General features: G+C 36.8%; 1 protein-coding gene across 5 annotated transcripts in view; it reads left to right on the top strand.

The window, feature by feature from the left end:
- LOC118746897 overlaps window positions 1-23,961 on the top strand; it is a 185,217-nt gene that overhangs the window by 53,176 nt on the left and 108,080 nt on the right. For all 5 annotated transcript variants that reach the window (XM_036480876.1, XM_036480874.1, XM_036480873.1 and 2 more), the window contains exons 7-9: window positions 5,836-6,366; window positions 9,462-9,658; window positions 18,608-19,473. In XM_036480876.1, coding sequence (XP_036336769.1) covers window positions 5,836-6,366; window positions 9,462-9,658; window positions 18,608-19,473 — 1,594 coding nt within the window. The remainder of the gene's footprint in view (window positions 1-5,835; window positions 6,367-9,461; window positions 9,659-18,607; window positions 19,474-23,961) is intronic.

The following is a 23,961-nucleotide window of genomic DNA, read 5'->3' as shown; positions in this document are numbered from 1 at the left end:
GCAGAAATAAATATGCTAGCATTTATTCTTCAGAAGATTGTTGGGCCCTAATTCCCATTTTAAAATCATATAAAAGTGAAAATAAAAAATTGAAATTGTACGAAATTGTTGTTGCTTGAGATTGAAAATGAAAATGTGTGTGTGAGTTTGTGAGTAAATTTAAAAATTAAATTGTTTGGAAACGTCAAGAATTTTAAAAGTGAGTCTCAGCGGTTCTACCTTACTATATTTTTATCATGATGGGTAGTTTCACTTCAAAATTTTTGACATAAACCGTGTCTGTGACAAACACGCAATGTTGCCAGTGCTACGATATAGAACTTGGCGATTTTAGCTTGTTATTTTAGATATTTTTTAACAGAACATTTAAAGATTTATATGTTTCATAACTGATCACTTAATTTTTAATATAAATATACGTATTTAATACATAAATTTTGCCACCGCTAATCACATGAATAAAAATCATAAAAATGAAAATATAACGGCAATATTTCTTGTTTATAATGGATTAGATCCATCGCACACCACGGACTTTATCGGCCGCCGATTTAGATGGGCTCGCTAGTCTTTCCATTGCACCACAACTTATTTCTCAAAGCGATTAAGCTGGTGTAGTGTGCGCACCTCCATACATCTTCATGTACATATTTAAAGCGAGCCCTGTTATTTAAATAGGCGGCCGATAAAGTCTGTGGTATGCGGTGGCTCTTATAGCTGTATCCTTACATCTATTCCGCGTGTTGCAATATCCACGAAAGCAGCAGTTAATTTTTTATGAAGAAAATTTATTAAAAAATATTCGAAAATTATTATTTATTTTTCCAACGTCAAAAGCTAGATTTTTTTTTTAAGTTGGTACAACAAAAAATACCAAACACGTTTTCTGTCAGATAGCTAACATGGCGCATAAGAAGAAGAAGTCAAACTACCTTCTAAAAATTATTGTATCATGGTAATCTTCAACGTAATGTCAAGTAATTGTTAACAATTCAGCAAAACCGAGAAATAAATTTTAGCTCCATAACAAATTTCTGTTCGAGTCTCGAATTTCCCCGTGTAAAATAAATTAAATAGCAATCAACGAAATCTTTCCTTCGCATAAATTTCACGGCAGCAACGCAGACAATAATCCATCCAACCAAACAAAAGTAAAAGAAGAGATGGCTAAAAAACGGGGCATCTTTCGCGCTTCTTTCGCTGAACAATTTCTCTACAAGCAACATAGAGACGCACTCAATAAAATTTCTAGTGCGGTCGATATGGGTCCACCTCTAATCAGAAAGGATGTCTACCTCAACGTACGTGGCATGCGGCGCGATAAATTCGCGCTAAAACGCATCATCAAGGAGAACATAGAGCTTTTGGAGCGCCTCAATTGCATACGACGTACACACGGACACACCGACAGCTACAACACAAGAAAGCGCATATCACAGACACGGCTACAAAATTTGGTGCGACGCGTCGAAAGTATTCAGATGGAAAATCAATTATTGGGCTGCAGATTGCTGAAAGTAAAACCACTACTGACCACCACATCCTTGCCGAATGCAACGCACAGCAGCATACCCGCGCTGGAGAGATTAAAGCTACGGGAGCAGCTACTTATGGAGCGACTGCTGCACCCAAAAATCTATCTCGATTTAGAAGTAAAAAATATACGTCCGCTAGGTCGCATTTTCATACAACTCTACACGGAGGCCTGCCCCGAAATGGTGTTGGAATTTGCACGCGCGTGCTCGGAAAATCGCTTGCAAGCGATAAACTTTATACGCATTTTTCCAGGCCTCTGGATCGAGGGCGAAATCTCTGTTTACAATCGCACGCTGAGTTCGCCGAATTTCCATTATGACATGGATCTGTTGCGACACGATTCGGGTCGTGGCATTTTCTCATTCGCCAAATGTTACATAGAAAACGGTTTCCCCTATGGGCTATTGAATTTCACAGCCAGTTTCAAGCCATTGCCGGTGCTCAATGGCGAACGCGTCGCTTTCGGCGAATTGGTGTCGGGGCATCGCGTATTGGATTGTCTACCGGATTATGGCACAAAGAATGGCAAGACCAGAAAAGATATTGTTGTTGTGCATAGTGGTTTAAAGACAGACTATGATCTGTGAAAGACGATGGTTATACGTTGTGCTTTGAGTTTTTATCATGGTATTAAGTAAATTAAATAAATTAATAATGATTAAAATGGTTAAGAAGTTATGCAAAATCAGTTTTTATATAAAATAGAAGTGATTTATCTGAAATTGGAAGAACTGAACTGAGCTTCCATCGGAATGGATGGAAATTCGAAGGATCTTTTCAGTGATGCATTGTCCACCATGCGTATGACACATCCAAGCTAACGCAATCGCTTTTTCATTTCATCATTACAATCTCTGCTTTTCAATAGCCTAACGAGCCCTAGTATACTTATTTTTCGCTTGAATTCAGACTGCTATTTGTGTTGTTAATGCGGCACCCTTTGTGTGTTGCCAGGCAATTCTTTGTCTTGCTCTTGTTCAGCGCCAGAGCCACCTCTTTTTCCTCCTACTCTAAGCTGTATAATGCTGTGCTTAAGAACCTAGTTTTAAGACCGACGATATTAATTTCATCTGTATACGCCCACAGCATCATGCACTGCCATTCAGATAGACAGCTCGTATTATTCTTTCGAACATCAGATTGAAAAAGTCCCACGAAAGTGATCTGCTTTGTCTAAATCCTCATTTGATCAGCAATTGTGCGGAGTGCTCCTTTCCGATTTGAACGGAGCTAAAAGTTGTGCCAAGCGCTACTCTATAAAGCCGCCCGGGTTTTGTTGGAATACCAAATTTAGACAATTCGCCATAGATACAGCTTCTCTTCATACTATCAGGCGACTCAAAAGACAACCGAAAGTCGATTTTCTTATCTAAGGATTTTTTCAGGATTTGGCGAACTTTGCAAATATGATCAATCGTGAATTTTCCAGCTCTGAAGCAAACCCTAATAAGGCTTTATCAGTTGGTTTATGAATAGCTTCAATATTCCAAATAGTAATGTCGTTACGTTGTCGACACTGTCGAAAGAAGAAGCACATTGAACTTTAATGGACTTGGGCGAGCCTACGACATTGACTAAATACTGTCCTCTTTCACACAGCCTGTTTTTAGATCATAATGAACCATATTTTTACTATTACCAATCAAAATTCTAAAAAAGTGGGTTTTCGGCCCACGCTATTGTACATAGGAAACGCGATTCCTCGTGACTGTCTTTCAACAGCTCAACATGCTTATTACAAAGAAAGGTCGGTGGATACCGCCCATCAGACATTGGGAAAGTGGTTGAGGGTAGCCTTCACGCATAGAAATTATGCAATCAGGGCCTCACACGACATCTAAGCGGCCTTCAACAATGTCACTCCAGAGTCAATAGTCTAGTATATTCATAATCTGGTGGTTGAAACCAACCTAATAACGGCACTGACTTCGTGAGAACACTGTCGCGGCGGAGTGGGGGAGCGCTTGCACTCAGAGCAGAGTCTATAGGGGCACTCCGCAAGGTGGTGTTCTCTTTCCCCTGCTGTCGATTGCGGTCGTAAGCGACCTTCTAGAGCAACTGGGCTGTCGGGCGATCGCCTATGTAGATGATGTGGAACTTTTGGTTAAGGGACGATTTCTAGACCCCGTTTTTGATCTGACTCAAGGTTACCTGAAATTCCAGCCAGACGGAACTGATCTTGTTTACCAGAAAGTACAAGATACCCGTTGTCTCCCTTCCCTCGAGTGGGGGTGTTCATCTGTGGCTTTCACACAGGGTCAAGTACTTAGACTTGATCGATTAGAGCTGTGGTGGAAGAAAGGCGGATCGCCCCAATCGGAATTAGTGGAGCATTAGGAACCACACCTACTGGCGCTTACCATCATGTTGAACACGGCGCCTGCGTGTCGCAGTACGAGCTGCTAATAGGCTCATAGAAACCGGGTGGTAACACTTTGGAATTCTGGAGGGCTTTGACTTCGCCCTGAATACATGGATTACAGCTCTTCCGAAATGGCTCTGAGAAGCTGCTTCTCTACAACTGGGGACGCCTCTGTCCTTCTGCGGTATACTCTAAAATGGGCAAAAGAAAGCGATGCTCCCTTGTGACATAAAAAGGAAAAGGAGACGTTTTCCTGCTGAAGAAAATTTTTTTAAAGGGCACTTCAATATATTTTTTTGCATCGCAAGACACGAGTGACCCATCGTTGCCCCTTAAAGGTGCCGAAAAACACGTTAACTCTCAAGACCAGGAATTTCAACTGATGCCTTTTGTATCAGCTGTCAAGAGAAAGATGAGGTGGAATCATCTCCACACTTTCTTTCAGACTGTTCAACGTTCGCGAGGCTAAGATGGAAGCCTTTTGGCTTGCACATTTTAACTAACACTGAGCTCTCAGGGATCGAAATTTGCCGTTTTTCTGACTAAATTAAAGGTCTCCGTTCAGTTTTTTGGGGGTATCACAAAGGGCAATCTCTTAATTGTCCAAGCGTGTCCCTGCTTGGGGCAACCACTTTAACCTAATCCAACCTAACCTGTACTTCTTTGAGCTATGAACTAGTTGTTCACATTAGGTATGGCACTAGCTTCCTGCAGGCTCTTACTAAAGGAAATATTTTTTGAAAGAAGTGGGTACGAGGTGTGATCGCACTGAAAGCGGCAATACAAAGAAGCTCACGTGATCTGAATGGAACATAAGGAGATCAAGGCAGTTTATCATTCTCAATAGGTGCGATATGTCATTGGCCATTGGCTTACTGCTAAACGTCTCGGCTTCAGCTAAAATAACTACTGCAGGAGCTGCTACGACGGAGAAGAGCCTCAATCAATCAGGAACTTACTCTTCGATTGCCCTGAACTATGCAAGAAAATACAGAAATTCCTGGGTATAGGCTTTTTATATGATCTTAGTATAACGGCAAAGTTTTGAACACGGAAGTTGCTAAGATATACAGACTCCACAAACTGCACTAACGAGTAGATGTTTTGGATCTATTGTATCACGATGGGCCCCTGACTAAGCCCAGGTGTACGGACTTCCTCTAAGTTCATCAGCCACTTGACCTAACCTAATCTAAGCCATACTAGCTAGTAGCTATGGTCTCAGATTTAAGGAATAGGATATAAGGCCTACGCTCCATAAAAATTTTTAAAAATTAAGACATAAAGAAGCGTTCCATCTTTACACATAATGTGTATTTCTAACCATTTGAATTCCATACATTCGTTTAATTATGCATAGTATGTACATTAGGATGGTCCTTAAATGTAGGAAGCACATTTTTACGTCAGATATCCTAAGCCTCAACCCTACGTCAATGCTACTGTAGTCGAAGATATCACATATAAATTCTGGTCCCGATTGGAGTCGCTTAAGGCGTGACGCACAGGGGTCAAAATTCAGATTACCCTATGAAGACGTCTTAACCGACTCCAATCGGAACCAACATTTTTATGTGATATCTTCTACTACAAAAAAAAAATATTTTTAATTTTTTTAGTCTCTATAGAGGAATCTGAGCACGCCTTAAGCGTTTCCAATCGGGACCAAAATTTGTATGTGATATCTGTGACCGTGGTATTACCGATTGATGGGTGAGACTGAAAAAAAGTGCTCATTTCATTTTTAAGTACCACCCTAATGTACATAAGTAAGTGAAAATCAAACAAAAATAAGTAGTTCTGAGTTAATTAATAATAATTATTTTCTAACGTACATACATAAGTACATAAGTACGTCCATATGTACCTTCAACACATGCAATATTTCATTGCTTATTTCTTCTTCTTTCTTCTTCTTCTCCTTGTTCTCTTTACAGCTGCCACCATAATGACACTACGCGGCTCCAGCTATGTCTCCTATCGCATCTATGACTGGAAGGATCGCGTACATTCCTCCAATACTCGCATTAGTCTCATGTTTCGCACACAATTCGACGATTCAGCACTCTTCTATGCGAGCGGTGAATCACTCAAGCATCAGTACATTGCCGCTTCGATAAAAAATCAATCAATTCATGTGGAAATGGATTTTGGCGATAGCGTTATGTCGACAGTGCTCACCGATGAGTTGACGCGCAGTAATTGGCATAATTTAACCATTCACCATGAACGACGCACCGTGCGCATCATACTTGATCAGCAAATGAAAATATTGGAAATACCTGCTACGTCGAGCGGCAATTTGCTATTCGATCCGGAAATTTATTTCGGTGGCGGTCCGGATTTGCACAAAAAGAAGGGCTTACATTCGCAGAATAATTTTGTTGGCAGTCTTAAATATGTCTACTATAATGATGTGTCGATTTTATATGAATTGCATAAAAGTAATCCGAAGGTACACTATCACGGTAAGTAAAGTATGTACGAGTGAGTTGTTTGAGATAGTGCACATGTGAGCGAAAACTTCATATGGACATACATAAATACATATGTATGTATGTATATGTACATATTTGCTTAAAATGATCCGATAAGTACACTCGCGTGTGAAATAAATGCTGCTATTAATGTAAATAAGAAGAATACTTTATTTACGACTGAATCTTTCTAAGCTCCTAAAACCTCGCTTCTTAGAAAAATTCAAATCTAAAATCCAAAGTACCTTTCCGTGCATCCGAGCCCAAGTAGAGCTTTCGATATATTTCCGGAACCTCTCTGGAATTCGCTGACATATTGTCGATTTTCATTTTGTTAAATTTCGATTTGTTCAAAAATTTTCGGAATTTTTTCAAAATTTTGTATGTATCCTACATACCTTTTGATGACATTTCTCATTTTCCTCGAGATTTCCTTTGGTATTTTTCGGAGTCTTAGATACTTCTGCGCGATCCAGTTATTTCGAGATTTTTTTTTAATTACGATATTACATAGAAACTTCATAGAAGTATTCTAAATTTAATCCTGACTTATCTGAGATTTTTCATAATTTTTCGTTATTACTACTGCGATGAGTTTTCTTTCAGGAATTATCGAAGTTTTTTTTACGATTTTTTTTTTTAAATGTTTGGCGATTCCCCTAGACTTCTTAGAAAAATTTCAGGTTTATTTAGATTTTGTTTGCTTTGCTTGTTTTTCGAAATTTTAAAGCAACTATTTTGGATCTTTCGCAATTTAGTCATAATGTTTTTTTTTTTAGAAATTTTCGAGGTGTTTCGATATTTTTTATGACTTCGCAATTTTTCTAATTTTTTTGCAGCTTTTTGGGGGATTTTGTAGGTACGTTTTCGTGAGCTTTACTTTATTTTAACTTAGTTTCTTTTTTTGGAATGTAGTCATGAATTTTTGAAAAATTTTTGTAATCTTTTTCGGTATTTTTTGTGATGCACGCTTTCCCGTTTCTTATTTCGTACACTCTTCATTTTTTTTTGTACATATTACTGAAAATTTTTGGGTAATTTTTTTTTGTTTTCTCCATACCTTTTGGCAAATTTTCGGATGGTTTTTATTTTGTTTTCTTGGCTTTTCGAAGTTTGCGGAAGTTCATAGGGACCTTTCGGAGTGTAGTCATGAATTCCGCAGTTTTCCGCCCGATTTAATTTTCGGGACCTCGTTGGGCTTTTTACGGGAACTATTGTTGTTTGTTTTGTTTTGAGAGTTATTTATTAATTTTTTGTGACCTTTAACAAATTAATATACTCCAAATTTCATCGGATATTTTCTAAAGCTTATTTCTCTAATAGTTCGGTAGTGTTTAGTAGTTGATCCTTTGAAAACATTAATTTCGTGATTTTAAGAGAATTTCGTAGGATCCCTTTGTTACCTTAGGAACGTAGTCATCGACACTTAATTTGGAGATTCTTCTGGGATTTCCAGAATTGTTTTTGGTTTTTTTTTTTTTTGAAAGTTGGGAAGTTTTTTAATTTTATTTGGGTGTTTTTTCGAGTATTTCGGAATTTTATAGGAACACCTTGAATCCTTCTAGAGTTTATTTGTGACCTTTTCGAGATTATTTGGAATTTTTGCAGGGTTGGTTTGGAGATGCTTTGAGCTTTTTGTGAGCTTTCACAATTTTTCCCCCAAATTTTTTTCAGAAAATTTTGTTAGTTTTTCTCTTGAAACTTTTTTGTGATTTCCTCGGCAGTTTTTGGGGAACTTTCTGGTTTATTTTATTCTTCGCTTAGTTTTAAAATTTTCCTAAAATTCAAAGAAATTTTTGGAACCCTGTGAAATTTAGATATGACTTTTTAAAGATTTTTGGGGAAGTGGGGGAAATTTATAGGAATTCTTTTGTCAGTGTTGTAAGTTTTTCGGCTGTTGTTGCAAAATTTCTCGGGATTCCTTTGATAAATTTTCGGCATTTTTTTACGAATAGTTTGAGATTTTTTCAAGATTTCCTTTGGGATTTTTTGGTAGATTTTTTGGAGGCCTTCGGAAATTAGTCATGACTTTAACGAGGTTTTCCCAGTTTTCGGATGTTGCTAATTTTTGATTATTTTTTTTCGGAATTTCTTTCTTTCTTTAATTTTCAGAATTTTCTTTACGAATTTTCTAGGCTTTAACGGAGCTTTTAGGATTTGCTGGCCATTTTTTGGGAACTTTCAGTTTAAGTTTGCTTGTTTTTTTTTTGATCTGAGCCTACCAATCACCTAGAGAAATTGCTGCAGAGTTTGTGAGATAAAAGTTATTTAGCGACATTTGCAAATTCACACCAATATCAGATAAACGTAACAAAAGCAGACTGCCGTTATTTATTGCATATGAAATATACGAAATGTGTTACATATTGCATTTAATAATCGCTAACGGAACTTGCTGATCAATCATACAATTTTCTTATTTCGCCCGCTGTTTCCTGTACTGGCACATAAATCAAACTTTAATTGCATATATTGCCGCTATACACATACACATATATATGTAGTATATATACATTCGGGTGCATCACCCTCCAGACAAAAAAAAGGGTACTGTTTTTCCATCGAAATTATAAAATTTACTATTTAAGACTCTCCAAAAGATTTCTGAATAATGTTAAGTTTTATGTGAACTAGACCCGTTTGAAAAAAGACCTAAGAAAATTTATTTTTTTTTTTTTTTATAAATAAAATTATGCAGTTTTTAAAAACATTTTTTCCAAAAAATCAGCCCAAATAATGAAAGCGGTTCCAAAATTTTATCAACGAAATCAAAATAATGCGATTTTTGGTGAAATTTTTAAATCGGTCCACCACACGAAATCTTTAATATTTTCCGAATTTTTCTGGCGGATGTCCTAAATTATAAAAAAATTTATAATTCCGGCGGAAAACCCGCCACTTTTTTCTGGTGTGACATCCTAATGTACATATATACAATGTTATTTTAAAAATTATGTGCTTATCAGTCCAATCTACACTTTTTGAAATACATTAGCACATGCGCGTTCGCAACATTTGTGAATGTCTCAATGATTATTGCTATTTCTTCTAACTATCTATCTATCTATCTATTTATATGTATGCAGGTGTCCTCGAAGCCGAATTTCAAGAGAACGAAGTCAACGTCATACCCATAACGTACCCTTTTGCGACATCTCACATTTGGTGGCCCATAAATCACGCCGAAGAATTTAATATTAAATTCGATTTCCGGAGTAGTCGTACAGCAGCAGTGTTGGCATACAGTGATGTGACAACAGCATCCGGAAATGGATATTGGGAGGTAAGTGTCGATGCAGGAGCTACATACATACTACATATATCTATATTCGCAAAAGTTAAGCAATTCAACAAAATATGATTTGTAAGGTCGTTTTGAGCGTATGCGCGCGTGTGGTAAGCAAGTGTGTAAGTGTGTATGTATTAGCGTCCATCTATGCCAAATGCACACGAGTGTGTTATGCAGCAACAACATCTACATACTAACCCTAGTTAAAACCAATTTCTTAACTGTTGTATATATGTATGCGCTCACATGTTCCATGCGTCCATATACATAAGTATGTATGAGTGCATATTCATGACCCTGGCTGGCTTCATAAGGCTGTGCGCCTGTAAGTATGTGACAATTCCTGTGCCCAACAACTTACACTTTGCTGCTGTTGTTGCTGTTTTCGTTGCTGCCCTAGCGTAATAATGCTGCTGTCAACTGCATGCAAGATGCCTGCAAACTTCATTGCTGTCGATGTTGAAGAGAAATTGTCGAGGCGTTTTGCAATTTGCAAGCGCCATCCCGTTGAAATATTGCAAAAATTCTATTCATTGCATGCATACTTCATCGGCTGCTGTAATCGAAAAATTACTTGAAAGGAAACGTTAGAGATGTGTGTATATATATGTGTGTGTGTCTGTGTGTTAGAGGCATACTGAGATTTAGCCTTTTTGCTCTTTTTTAAATTAAATAGTTCAAATCAAATTGCAAGCAATAAGGCGAAGGGCACATTTGACAGCTTATTTAAGCCGCGTCATGATGTGGCATTAGTGCTTTGTGCATGCCGAGGGGTGTGTGTGTGTGAAAAATGGCTAATGGAAATGTTTCTAGTGTGGCTGCTCTTCATTTGATTGCAAAGAGCGCAATTTTAATATTGCAAATGTGCGGAACATATGAAAATATTAATGCAATGTGAATCTTTATGAACATATAAGAGTTTGGTAGAAATTCACATTTCATATTATTGAAATTTGCAGTGCAACTAAATACTAATAAACCACATTTTATGTTGGATTAAGTCAGGGTGGAGACACATATTTCATAGTTCAACTCAAACGCTAAATAATCGCCTAGGCAACGACCGAAATATGTGTAAGATTCGACCAGGTAGAGTTACTTAAATTTTTATTAAAAAAAAAAAAAAAAAATTTTAAGAGAAATCGTAATGGTATTGCCACCTTTTCTAAAATGTTGCAAAAACTGTTATTAAAATCATTCAAGCTTATTTAATATCACATTACGTTTATTAAACGGAAAACTAGTGTTACATTTTTTCGTTACCCGTGCATTTTCGAATAGCTTGGGTATAAAAAATAAAACTTGTAAAAAACTCTGGACATCTATAGTTGGAAAAAGTCACGCGATTTTGACATAAATTCCAAAAATTTACCAAAAAATTATACATAGTAGGTGTAGCTTTAAAGATCAATATCTCTTAAATAAAGGTTTAGGGGAAAAAATTAAATAAAGAATTTTATGTTAAAGGAAACCGGGAATATTTCTTTCATATAAGCTTTTTATATACAAGTGCCTATTTTTCGAATATTTAGTGGTCAAAGTAAAATTTTTCAAAATTGATTTATTCTAATGGCCAAAATAAATACTTCAAAAATGATATAATATATCCATTTAGGAAATTATATCTCGCGAATGACTGCATTGTGTCAAAGCAGCTGATTTCAGCCACCCAGCGGTCAATGTATCAATGGTTTTTAGTCGTAGGTGTCTGTTCAGCTCAGTTTTCGTCATTGGTGCTTAATTCTTCAACCTAATAAGCAGCATCAAGCCTTTTCTTGTAGGAACCAAACAGTTAATGGATCAAAAAAAACTAGCTTCTCCGGTATAATATTTGTGATTTTTTCTTAACGAAAAATCATCTACCAAATTCCATGTACATATAGAAGGCCAAGAGTTAGTCTTCTATGATTTTCTTAATGCATATCTACTAATAAATACATATGTATGTATGTTGTACTTTTAAGCTCTCGCAGATATTTAGTTAACCTTTTAAAGTACTCTCCTACAGCCATGCAGAAGCACTACATAATACATACACACACATGTACATACGGTACGAACTTAGTTACTTATGCGAGAACAACATTGTTGCTGTTGTTGACTCGTGTTGCATTGGCGTGCATGAATGTATGCATGTTCCAGTTTTCCCCATTCCCCCATTGGGGCAACTATCAATTGACACGCTCTTTTTCTATCACATGTCCGCCATGATTCTTCGCTAACTTTGGGATTTCGATGAAAATGCCAGCAAAATGCTTACATACATACACACGTAAATACGTATTTCCAATATATACAAATGTACATACATACATGTGTATTTTGCGTTTTGCATTTTGCATTTGGGTATTTTGTACAAATGGTTATATTTGGCTATTGAATGCAAAGTATTGGCGCTAAATATTTACAAAATATTTGAATTCAATGATTTTTATTTATTTGCAATATATTGTCGGTTTTTAGCTTTATACAACTTTTTAAACGTACACTCATATATGTACATACATATATACACACATACAATATGTACATGTGTGCATGCAACCACCCATTGAGTGTACAAATACAAATAATTTTTCATTCGTTGGCTTAAAAATATTTTTGGTATGAAATCTAAAACACATATTTACACGTAAATATTTGTATTTCAATTTTTGCACATGCCACACACGATTTGCGGCAGAAATGTGGAGTAAAATTTTGATTTTAAATGGTCATTCATTTTGATGAGCATTTATTGTTTTTATCAATCTAGAAAATTAAATTATAAAGAAATTTATTGTTAAGTTTTTAGTAAATATATGTACATACATACATATTTTATTTATTTTGTAATGGCAAGAAATCAAATCTGATTTCGGGAAAGTATATATACATATATGTGTGTTTTGTGTCCCCCCTTCGTTCCAGGGATGTGGATAAACTATTAGCGAAAGCCATGCCCTCTAGATAAAGTTGGCTGAGCCTTATAGAGGATTTCGGTAGTTTGTACTCTATTTAGGAAGTGTATGTAGTGGTTAGAAGTGTGCACTACCAGTCCGCAGGGCGTGGCATCGAGCCCAGTTTTCGACTAACATTAAAATCAAAAGAAAATAAAAAGTTTTTATTTCTAATAGCGAGTACTGAGTGTTTCCGATAACTCCTTGAACTCAGAAAACCTCGGTGAAAAGCCTTCGATTACAGAATATATTACCAAAGAAAACTCTTCTCCTCTTGCTCCGTCGGGGTTTTCATGTAAGTCCAAATTGGAATTTAAACTTTTTAAGTTTGGGAAACATTTGTAATTTTTTTAAACCATTAGCCAGTTCGAAAGATGCTGCATACTGTCGTATTGTTGTATGTGGTAAACTTTAAACGTCTAACACTATATCTAAGGGATTCGCAAGCTACCACAAAAGTCGTAAAATGAAATTCCAAACCGTTAAAAAATAGTTGATTGTGGTTTCAAGTCTTCTAAACATTTATTTAGCCGTTAAAAACTTTACAACATACGACAATACGAAACTTACAAGGTGTCGTGAACCACCTAAATATCTTTACCAAAAACTTTGAAAATCGTAACTGGGATCTATCGTAATAATAACAGTTTTATTAATGCCTTGAAACTTTACGGTCAAATTCAATAATTGTTGGTTGACCGAGCTTTGTCCGGAGTGCATATACTTTTTAAAGTTTTCAAGATTTGGATAGCTTTAAAAAAATATTTTGGAAATAAAAAAATCGGATTTCGATATCTATTAAGTAAATGAACATTTTGTCTTCCCAGTTATTCATGGTCCCCTTTATGTGAGCTTTGGTAAGCCCACAAAAGGATTCCGGACTACAAAATACTGCGGCAGCTGGCTGTTTCGCTAGGCGGTCAGCCTCTGCATTGGACGCCTCTATGCCAAGCAGCAGATGGTTAACTGGTATAACCCCTGCTAACTGTTTTCTGACAGTCTTAGTCTATTCAGAAAGTCATTATGGCTAAAAAAAATCTTCCTCATTTACGAGTAAACAAAAATATACATACATACATACATATTTATTGGAAGTTGTCATTCGAGTTTTTTTCTTAATTTTGCATTTAACGGATTTCACTGAAATTGCATAAATGTACAATGCCAATGCGTGTAGTTTACGATATTTACATCCCTTAAAATGCTAAAAATTTGAAATTTGCCGTGCAAAATAAACGTAAATTTGGTACCGACACAATTTCAACCAAAATTTTCATATTTTTCCTGACAACGAATTTGCAATTATCGCACCAATTTATCGTGTATTTCCCGAAAATTCAACTGTAAACGTTTACATGTTGATTTACATATAAAAAAAATTGTATGTGTGCCTGTGTGTTTCTGTACAATTTGGCTTGCAAACGACCCAAATAGTCAATATCGAAAATAATTGCATTCAAATGCTAAAATATCAAACTTTTGGCATATCAACGTTTAGACATACAGAAATTTTGACAGAGGCCCACCCATCAGTGCGTTTGCCAGGCGCACAAGTGAGTTTCGCATAATAAAAAAGTTATGAACAATTTTTTTCAACCCACCATTTTAAAAAAAGATTTTCGCATTTTTACAGCTGCATTTATTAACAAAACATTTACAATATAAAATATAAACTACAATCAAATATAACTGAAGAATTTTTAAAAATTTAGTTGATTCCAATTTCAAGTCATGTATTCTTGTTCCCATATTCCAATGTAAAAAACGTATAGTCCCTTTCCCGCGCATTATCGTTCAGTTTTCGTCGCTTAGCGCAGGGTGTGCCTTGATCCTCCTTCTGCAGCTGCTGCTGCTGCTGCTGCAACTGTTGACGCTTCTCAGCTACTCTCCTTTTCGCATTTACTACAAATTCTCTCCGCTCCGTTAGACTTAACTGCTTAAATGCAAGCATACGTAACATTTTCAATTTCAAACGATTGCTAAACAATTGCTCTCGAGTCAAGGTGCCCAAATCTGCATTACTCTTCAGATAGATCTGCTCTTTTGTCTGAGTGATCAATGTGTCGGTGATGAATAACTTTGATTTGGTGAGACGAAAACATCGAGCGAAACGTTCTCGACGGCTTCTCAACTCGTTGCGATATACGAAGAGCATATAATTTAACGATGGCGGATTTCTTAACTCTAAATCTTCTTGTGCGGCAACTCGTCGCGCTTGGATTTTGGACATATTTTTTAGAAATAAATAATAAAAAAAAAACACTACTAAACCTTTGATCTGTTTGACAGTGGTGTTTTGAGTGGAATGATGTTGTTTCACTCAAATTTTTAAGCTTTTATAGCAGAAGAAAAGGGGCCACTCAACCTAGCTGTGAATGCGGCTTTATGAGTTATTTATACCTGTACTTAGGTGAGATTCCACGTAAACATATGTACATACATATGTGCATAACAGCTTTGAACAGAGCGTTAAGAGAGTAGGTAACTTGTCAGCTAATCACTTTGGAAAACCACCTCTCTGCCGCCTTTGTTAAAATATGTGGTATTCATAATGCGTGAGAAACTCCCTACTCGGCACGTATTCACACTCTTCTCTAGTTATTGTCCTCTACCGAAATGTCAATTGTTTTTTAAGCAACACACATACGTATGTGCAGATACAATATTGTTTGTACAACAGGCTATTCTACCTAAATAGGTACTTATGTATATGCATATTTATATGTGCCTTTGTGGTAAATACGTAAACACTGTTGTCAGTTGTGTACTTCTTTGGATCGCGTAACTGTAAACGTATAAATATTATAGACTACATAAAAGACAGAATTTAACATTTTGAATAACTTTCTTTAGAACAAGTAATTGTTAGTAAATTTGACTCTGATTTGAAGGAAAATCTAAAGCCTTCTGGAGCTTCATCCATTCTAAATCGAGCTCTTCTAATATACCATCCTGTATGTACTATAATGGTAAGAGTTCTGAGTCGCTTAGTGATACTGTAAAATTTTTCACTGAGTTTTTTGGTATATTCTCTCTTAAAAAGTCTTTTAAATGTGATTCCGATTTTCATCGATCGCTGGAAAGTAGCGTCCATCATGCCCATCTTCATGTGAGGACGTAGGAATAATGTTTCTAAGTACAGATCTATTTCTAAGTTACCTGCTTGCCCCAAGCTCTTTGAGAGGGCGGTAATGCGGAAACACTCTTTTGCCGCCAAAAGTACCGTAAATCCTCGACAACATGGTTTTTAGGATGGTCGTTCTACAATAATGAACCTCGCTGTTTTTCGGAATTCTGTGTGTCTGCGTTCAGAAATGACTCCATCTATACAGATTTTTCCAAGGCGTTTGAAAAGGTATCACATTCAATTTGGTTTGCATTCGGTTTTCTTAAATGGGTTAAAGCTATATCTACCTAGTAGAACCCTGTTTGTTTGAAATTGAAAACTGCTGGTCTTCTCCTTCTGTCTGTACATCGGGGGTGCCCCAAGGTATTGTCGGGTCCTGTTCCTATAATTCTGATTACTTGTATGCCGATGATTTGAAACTGTTTCGTAAAATCAATTGTGACAGCGGATCGCGGTTACTTCAAGAAGATCTGTTTAATATCGAAGTATGGTGTCAAACAAATTTTCTGTCTGTCAATACAAAAAAAAAATGCTTCCAGCCCGCTTCTGTTAATGATTTTGTTGATCTTGGTGTCGTTTTTGAATCTAGATTCACCTTGATTAATCACATATGCTATATTCTTCCGAAGGCCTAGCTTTTCTGCGAAGGTATGCGAAGGATTTTAAGGATCCCTATACTAGGAAAACTATATTTAACTCTTGGTTGTTCAAAGCTTGAATATGCCTCGAGTATCTGGAGTCCTATCTATAGTTTCCACACATGGGCCAAGAATAATAGCGCTGTCATATCAGATGTAGTTTTAATCTCTTCCCCCGTTATGAGCTTTGCCAATAGTCTCTGCAAGAATTTCAAGACTGGTCCATTGCGTCAACCTGTGGTCGTATGTCATGTAAGCCAAAAGTCTTTATAAATAAACTCAAGAAAACGGAAGTGTGTTTTCTAGGTGAGCAAATAATTCTCGCTTATTGGCTTAATGAGCCGTAAAATATCTCAAATATCGGCCCAATGGCGCCATTGATATATGTATCATCTCGGTTTCCTTCAACCAAACGCAAAAGTGGTGAAACTAAAGGCAACAACGAAACTTCATCATTTGAAAAAGCTTCAAATGGAGTTATTACAGACAAAGACAGTGACTCAAAAAACCGCTTGGTGATTTGTTTAATATTCACAATGTTTTTTAAGTAAAAATTTGTTGGTATTTAAAATTTTTTTTTTATAAGAATATTGTTTGCACTTTAACCAAACTCATATAGAATCAAGGATTCGAGCTATATTAAACACTCAGAAAAATTAAAAAAAATTTCGCCTAGATTTCGAATTTTTTTCTCTGAATTTTTAGAATTTAATTTAAGGTATGGAGTTATATAGCCGATGGAATCTTAGTATAACCAACAATGTACAACAAAAAATTCTCGTTGATTTTTTTAATTAACAATTTCCATTGATAAAAAAATGGGATTGATTTTTGATTTTTTTGCCAACAATCATAATGTGTAATTACATACCAGCTCATTTTTTACTTTTACTTAAAGAATCATTAAAAAATATTTAGGCATTCAAAAAAAAAGAGTTTTAAGTGGAGCACGAAACGTTCACTTTTTATCGATATACATTTCTATGTGCATTTGTATATAAAAAGTGTGCATTAAATCGTTCAAAAATTAACGCAAAAAAGTAGACATATTTTCTGGAAAGAAATTTGTAATATAAAGATAACTACTACAAAAAATAAAGCGGGCTCTAAAAGTCTTAATTGTTTTTCAAACAAAATACTTCAATAAAAGAAACCAAAATGAAAAAAAAAATTACCTTTTTACCACCCCAAATTTTTTCCACCAATTTTGGTAACAATTTACCAAAGTGGCAACCCTGATCGTAACCCTAGTACAAAGTCAAAGTTTTCAAAATTTGTCGAGTGTGCTTAAAGCTGCGTTGCAAGAGAATCCAGATCTACAGCCATAGGGCTGTAGAACTAATTATTGCAGCTTCCTCAGTAAAGTAATACCTTTGAAACATTTCACAATACCGATAAGCCCCTTTAGAAGAAATACCTCATTTATTTACTCGTATTTTGCAATATACATATCGCGCCCTTAATCAAAAGTAGTCACGACTCAAAAATCAAAAATTTTAATATTTTGAGTTATGTGACTCTTTTTTATTTAGTATGGAATATGTGTAATCCGAAAATGGACTGAAAAAAGTTTCAACTTATTAAAATAATCAATTTTTCGCAATTTCACTGAGTGGGAGTGTTTGAACTGATTTCATTTTGCAAACTACTTTCACCAAAGCATTTAAATTAAAACCAACAACTAATCCAAATATCCAAAATTTATAATGAAAAGTGGACCGCAAGCAAATATTTACCATAGTTTAAATAAGTATATGTGTGTGTAGGTATGTATGTGCGTTATACATATTAATGTCTGCTTTACAATATAAATAAGAGCTATCTTGTTTTAGAGTAAAAAACTAATATAATTTTCCACTTCTATTTCATGTTGTCCATCTTGCCCAAACCACCACCTACTACATACAACGCGCCAACGCACAACTAAACTTTCAACATCCGTTCACGCGGAAATGCTACCAAACGATGATAATGGCAACGGAAACGCCAAACTAAATATCCGCCAACAACCGACCACCCCCGTCACGCCCTCAACTACTGTTGCGGAAATTGAAATACACAAAATTGAAAAACACAATACCGCAAACCATCGCCACCACCACCATCACCGCCACCACCATCACGGCCACCAACTGTGTTCGAATCGCTCGTTGTGGTACAACACGCAATGCACCGTCACCGCAACGCTGCAACACTGACGCCTGCTTTACAAAAATTTACTATGTTTGCGCTGACACAGATACGCCTCGCTTCGGACAAGCTGAGTTTTGATCTAGTACCCGATTTGGGCAGCAATCTCACACATTCAACGGCCATCAAAATCAATAGAGCCACCTCCTGGCATTCCGTCGAACTGGACTACAAAGCGGGCGAAATCACATTCACCGTTGACTATCATCTGACGCAGAGTCAAATGTTCGGTTTGACTTTCAATATCGGCGATAAATTGATTATTGGCAGCAGTCTCAAGTCGGCCGCTTCTGGTCTTGTCGGCTGTATACGCGACATCGAGATCAACGGGCATTTGATTGAGCCACGGCATGTCGTGAAAACGGAACGTGTGGTGGGCGAGGTTGCGCTGGATAACTGTAATTATATAGATCCCTGCAAGCGGCCGAACACCTGCGAGCATGGCGGTAAGTGCTTCGTGAAAGACGATCGTGTCACATGCGATTGCAAACAGACTGGATATATTGGCAAGAATTGTCACTTCACCAAGTATCGCAAGACTTGCGAAGAGCTGGCGCTACTGGGCTACACCAAATCGGATGTGTACCTCATCGATATTGATGGCAATGGCGTATTTCCGCCAGCGCATGTTAAGTGTGATTTTCAGAGTTTGGAGAATGCTACCAAAACGATTGTGGAACATAATTTACCCAGTCAAGTGGATGTGCGTTCTGCGCGGGACAATGACTTCAGCTTCAATATACGTTACCGTGAATTTTCACCAGACATGCTGCAGGAGCTGATCTCACATTCTTTGTACTGTACGCAATATATCAAATATGATTGCTACAAGGCGCCGCTGGAGCTGCACTCGGCCACTTGGTTCACTTCGTCGGCAAAGAATTTAACCGTCGATTTTCTGGGCAACGCAAAACGGTGAGTGGCTTATTAGTATTATGTTTTGTTTAATGATCTCAAAAATTTTTCTGACTTGTCCCGGTTTTAAGCAGGTCGTAGGGTGAACCAGATCTGTCCAGTAATAGCATGTGATCCTGTAAATCTCCACATCTGTTTAACTTTCGAGTCTTAAATTTCGGTACTTCTGCTTTTGATTGCCCGCGTGCACCCACTATCTATACGCTGGAACTAGATTTAGGGTACAGTCCTCCACAAGTTTCCGCAGACATCCGTGGCAGCAAAGTACTGGGTGCTTTGTGCTTTGAGAATTTTGTGTGGTCCTTTTGGATCGCCCGTGCCTTCGGTAGGGTATGGTCGATGGACAGCGCGTTTTTATCAGATGACAGTTTATTTATGAGGAGATTATGTCCGAATGAATTTTTTTCTCCACTATCCCACAGTCCGCAATCCACTGCGCTGGCCGTAGCTAAGTTTCGGAAAATAAAATATCTATGGGTAGTAAATGGAGCAGAACATTCAGAGCCACCATTGAACAAAATTTTTTTGCATCCGTTGGCCAACATATTGCAACAGCTGCTGTCCTCTGAATTCCGATTAGTTTTTTAAGTGCGTAATCCTTTTATAGGACCAGAACACCCGACCATATGACCATATGAGTTGGACTGCAACCGTGTGTATCCAGTTTACGATACTTTTCTTAAATTCTATCTGTTTTCGAATCTGTAATTTTTTCCCATAGAATAATATTTTCCATCTTCGCGAAGCCCGTTTTCATTAAGGCGACTAGCCGATGTGTGGTGCGCTGCTCTTGGTTGATGTCTTAATACGGGTATGAGGCCCTTAGTCTTACTGGAGGTCATCAAGCAGGCCCATATTTTGGGATTTTTTAGTATATAAATATGTAAGCACTACGCACGACCTGAAAACAATTTCAGGAACTGCTTTGAATGCTCTATTGGTATTGCTGCTTTCAGATGTAAAGATTCAAGAAGGAAACGGAAGAGAGATGTATCGCTTTCATAGCCTACGGTACGATGATCAAACTTCAAGACTTAGGGATGCACTTGGTCAAGTAATAGAGTCATATCCATTTTTTCTGGCCTCAAATTCTTTAAATGGGACAGAAGACTTCTGCGGTAGACAAGGCGGCAATAGTCTGCTGTTTAGAGAACAAAGGCGACGGCTAGAGACTCTTGAAGAAGTTTTGAGTAACGAGAATCTAAGACCGCCAGACTCCCTCCAGGATTGTAAACTAAAGCTTAATACCACCGCACTATGAGAAACTTGACCTTTTTTTTCAAAAAAATTAATTATTTTTTATTGATTGGCAAGTTTGGGAAACATAATTGCCAAACAAAATCTTCGCCTTTGTGGTTTTATTAAAAGTTTGAATGCAGTTTTTTTTAACATGTGTATTAAAGAAGAGAACATTTTACCTAGTTAAAAAAGCTATTTATACAATAGTTGTTTTTTCAAAAGTTTGCAAATTATATTAAAAACCTGAAAGGTGCGAATTTCCTGACTTCTCTGCATATAAGTTAAAAGGAGCAGCATTTACAGCAACATAATTGTTAACATTTAAAATAATAATATAAAAAAATACCAGTTATAGTACATAAAAATAATTGTTTTTTTTTTTCAAAAGACCCATTCCAATATTTCACTCACACGCAACAATTTTGGCTATCTGCTAATCCAGCGGTTCCCAAACTTTTTTTCTCATAGAACCCTTGCTGCTACATTACTACCATATCCCAAATACTCGCCTAAAAACTTGAGGACTCGGAGTGGTAAAAATAAAAAGAAAAATAGTAAAGGGCATTACAGTAGTTTTGTCATTGTTTCCAGTACACCATTTTGCAAACTACTTGTCAAAATACGGAATCTCAATCAGCCCAATTCTGAATACTCCCGGGAAGTTTGTTCTGCGGGAATTCGTTTCTCCCAAGCAAGACATCCTGCAATAATTAACTCCCAGGGAGTAGCATTTTCCCCGAAAATTTGGGAGGAGGAAATTCGATCTTCGAAAGAGCTGTTTGACACTCTTTGACAGCTCAACTCCGCCATTTAAAATAAAAAATCCCCAGGGAATTTTTATTCATGATAGGAGAACAGGGAAAAGAAAGAAAACTCCCAGGGATTTTCTGTTCAGAATCGGCCGGAATTTGTTCTACGAGTATTTTAAATGCAATCGTACAAAGCAATCCAAACAAATGTCGCTAAAATTCAGTAACACACACATTTCACCTCAACTGCAAATTTCTATTAAGTTCCTTCGCTGGGTCTGCTATAATGTAAATCAACTCTAAACTTAAATATCTCATTTTGGATACATATAACTTAAATTATCGCAAGCATATGAAAATAAATGGCCAGCAGTTAACCCACATTTCAATTTACATACTACGTTCGTAGTCGTACGAGCAGTCGTAACAGTATTGACAAATGCTAAACTTTGCTGCCACAACATTTCAAATCCAACATAAATCGTAATTTAATGTTGACTTGACATTCGTAGGAAAACAAACATCTACTAAGGCTGGCAGACAGGCAGACAGACAGACAAACAGACAGCCAGCTACACAGACTATATATGTAGACAAAACAGACCTTAAGCACTAACACTTGATTATTAATATAAACTGACTGCGCTCCAATTTGCGTTTTGTGTCACTCAAACTGAAATGCCCGGGAAGGAAATTGCAAGGCACTGAGCAACAATTTCACTTGGCTTTGCTTGCATACGATACTCGAGTGCATTCGTTTATAGTATGTACATTACATTTGTTTTAAGTTTCTACATATGTATGTATGTGTGTATGTGTGATGTGCGTAACAGTAACTAAACTCTCACCAGCAAGCAGAATGAATGCCACAAGTAGTGCCAACACTTTGACATTCACGTAACTAAGAGTGCTACTTGTTTGTCTCTATTGGTCATCTCATGCCGCACTGTATGAATACAAGAACGAGTAATTTCTGTCAGCAATGTTACCAACTACAAATGATTTGTGTACTCTCACTCGACAAGCAGTACACAGCATCAGCACTGGTAATAAACATACAGCTCATATTGCATAATGGCAAGTATTGTTATAACAATAACAACAACGAGTTACGTAGAGAATAGGTATGTGCATATGTATGCATGATTTTAGTAAAGGAGTAATACCCTGCAAAAATCGCGACTACTCCATGCATGCGTGTAAAGAGTACTCCCTAAGGACCAAAGAGTACTCCAAAATTAACCACAATTCATATAAAAAATATGGTTCAATTAACATTGCGATGTCCTAGGGCAGGACCATATACTCCATCCCTGCATTACATCAGAGTAGCACAAAACTACTCCAACATATTAACAATGGGCATTGTTGTTATATTTTTTCGTTTGTACACGCTTTTGTTCTTCACTTCTCAAATGCCTATTTCGAAATTAATAACAACCAAGACAAAAATTAAAAATTACATGTTGCCTCTGACGGTATTCGAACCCGAACATGCTGGGAGCTAAGAACTAACAGCGAGCATCTCTACACGTTCAGCTACAGCCAGACATGCAAATGTGCTTTCAAATGCTCAACTTCAATCACGTTTCGTTAAAACACGAGCAGTGATCGGATAACAAACAATAAGCTGGCGCAGAGACACGAGTTGGTCCGCTACAGCATGACAGAGGAACACTTTTGTAAGTACTCCAATTTACCACAAATAGACTACGTGGTCCAACGATTTTTGCAGGGTAGCAGTAATAACAAAATGACACTTGACAGACATTGTAAAATTGCATAAGGAAATTACTAGATTAGCAATGAAAATTCGTAATGTGGATGTTATTTTATTAAATATGTATAAACACAAATGCTTAGAGACCTTTAAAACATTGCTTCATACAGCTAGGTGTACCTATAGCATGAAACTTTTTGAAGTGAAACTTCTTAATCGTGTTCGGAGATGGTTGCGTTAAATATTTAACACCAAGTCATAAAATCTGTATCGTTCGTTCGATTTTTAAAAATGAGGTGTCACATGAAAGGCCTTGTCCTTCTGGTTTACAACATAGCTTTAGTTCCATGAAAGGAGTTGCCACATGTTAGAAAATCGAATTCAAAATTTCTCTGCCGCAGAGGGTTGCGTAAAATATTTAACATCAAGTCATAAAATCTGTATCGTTCGTTCGATTTTCAAAAACGAGGTGTCACATGAAAGGGCTTGACCTGCAGATGTGCAGTATGGTTTTAGTCTTTTAAAGGGTTGCCATATATACGAAAATCAAATTCAAATTATTTATTAAGTTAAACGAATTATCCCGATATGGGTATCAAAAGAAATGGTTTTGAATAAGTTGTATTTTCTAGCTAAATGTAGGAGGGTTGCCACCTGTTTCAAAAGTAAAATTTAGTTAAATTATACAAAAGTCTTACGCTTAAAATACTATACAGTACAGAAAGAGCTTACAGAAACACAATTAAAATATTTTTGAGGTGCCTGAAGAGGGTGGCCACC

This window comes from Rhagoletis pomonella, unplaced genomic scaffold, assembly GCF_013731165.1.
Source record: "Rhagoletis pomonella isolate Grant_MI unplaced genomic scaffold, Rhpom_1.0 Rhpom_scaffold_00011, whole genome shotgun sequence".
NCBI classification, from domain to species: Eukaryota; Metazoa; Arthropoda; class Insecta; order Diptera; family Tephritidae; genus Rhagoletis; species Rhagoletis pomonella.
This window is presented reverse-complemented; position numbering and strand designations above follow the sequence as displayed.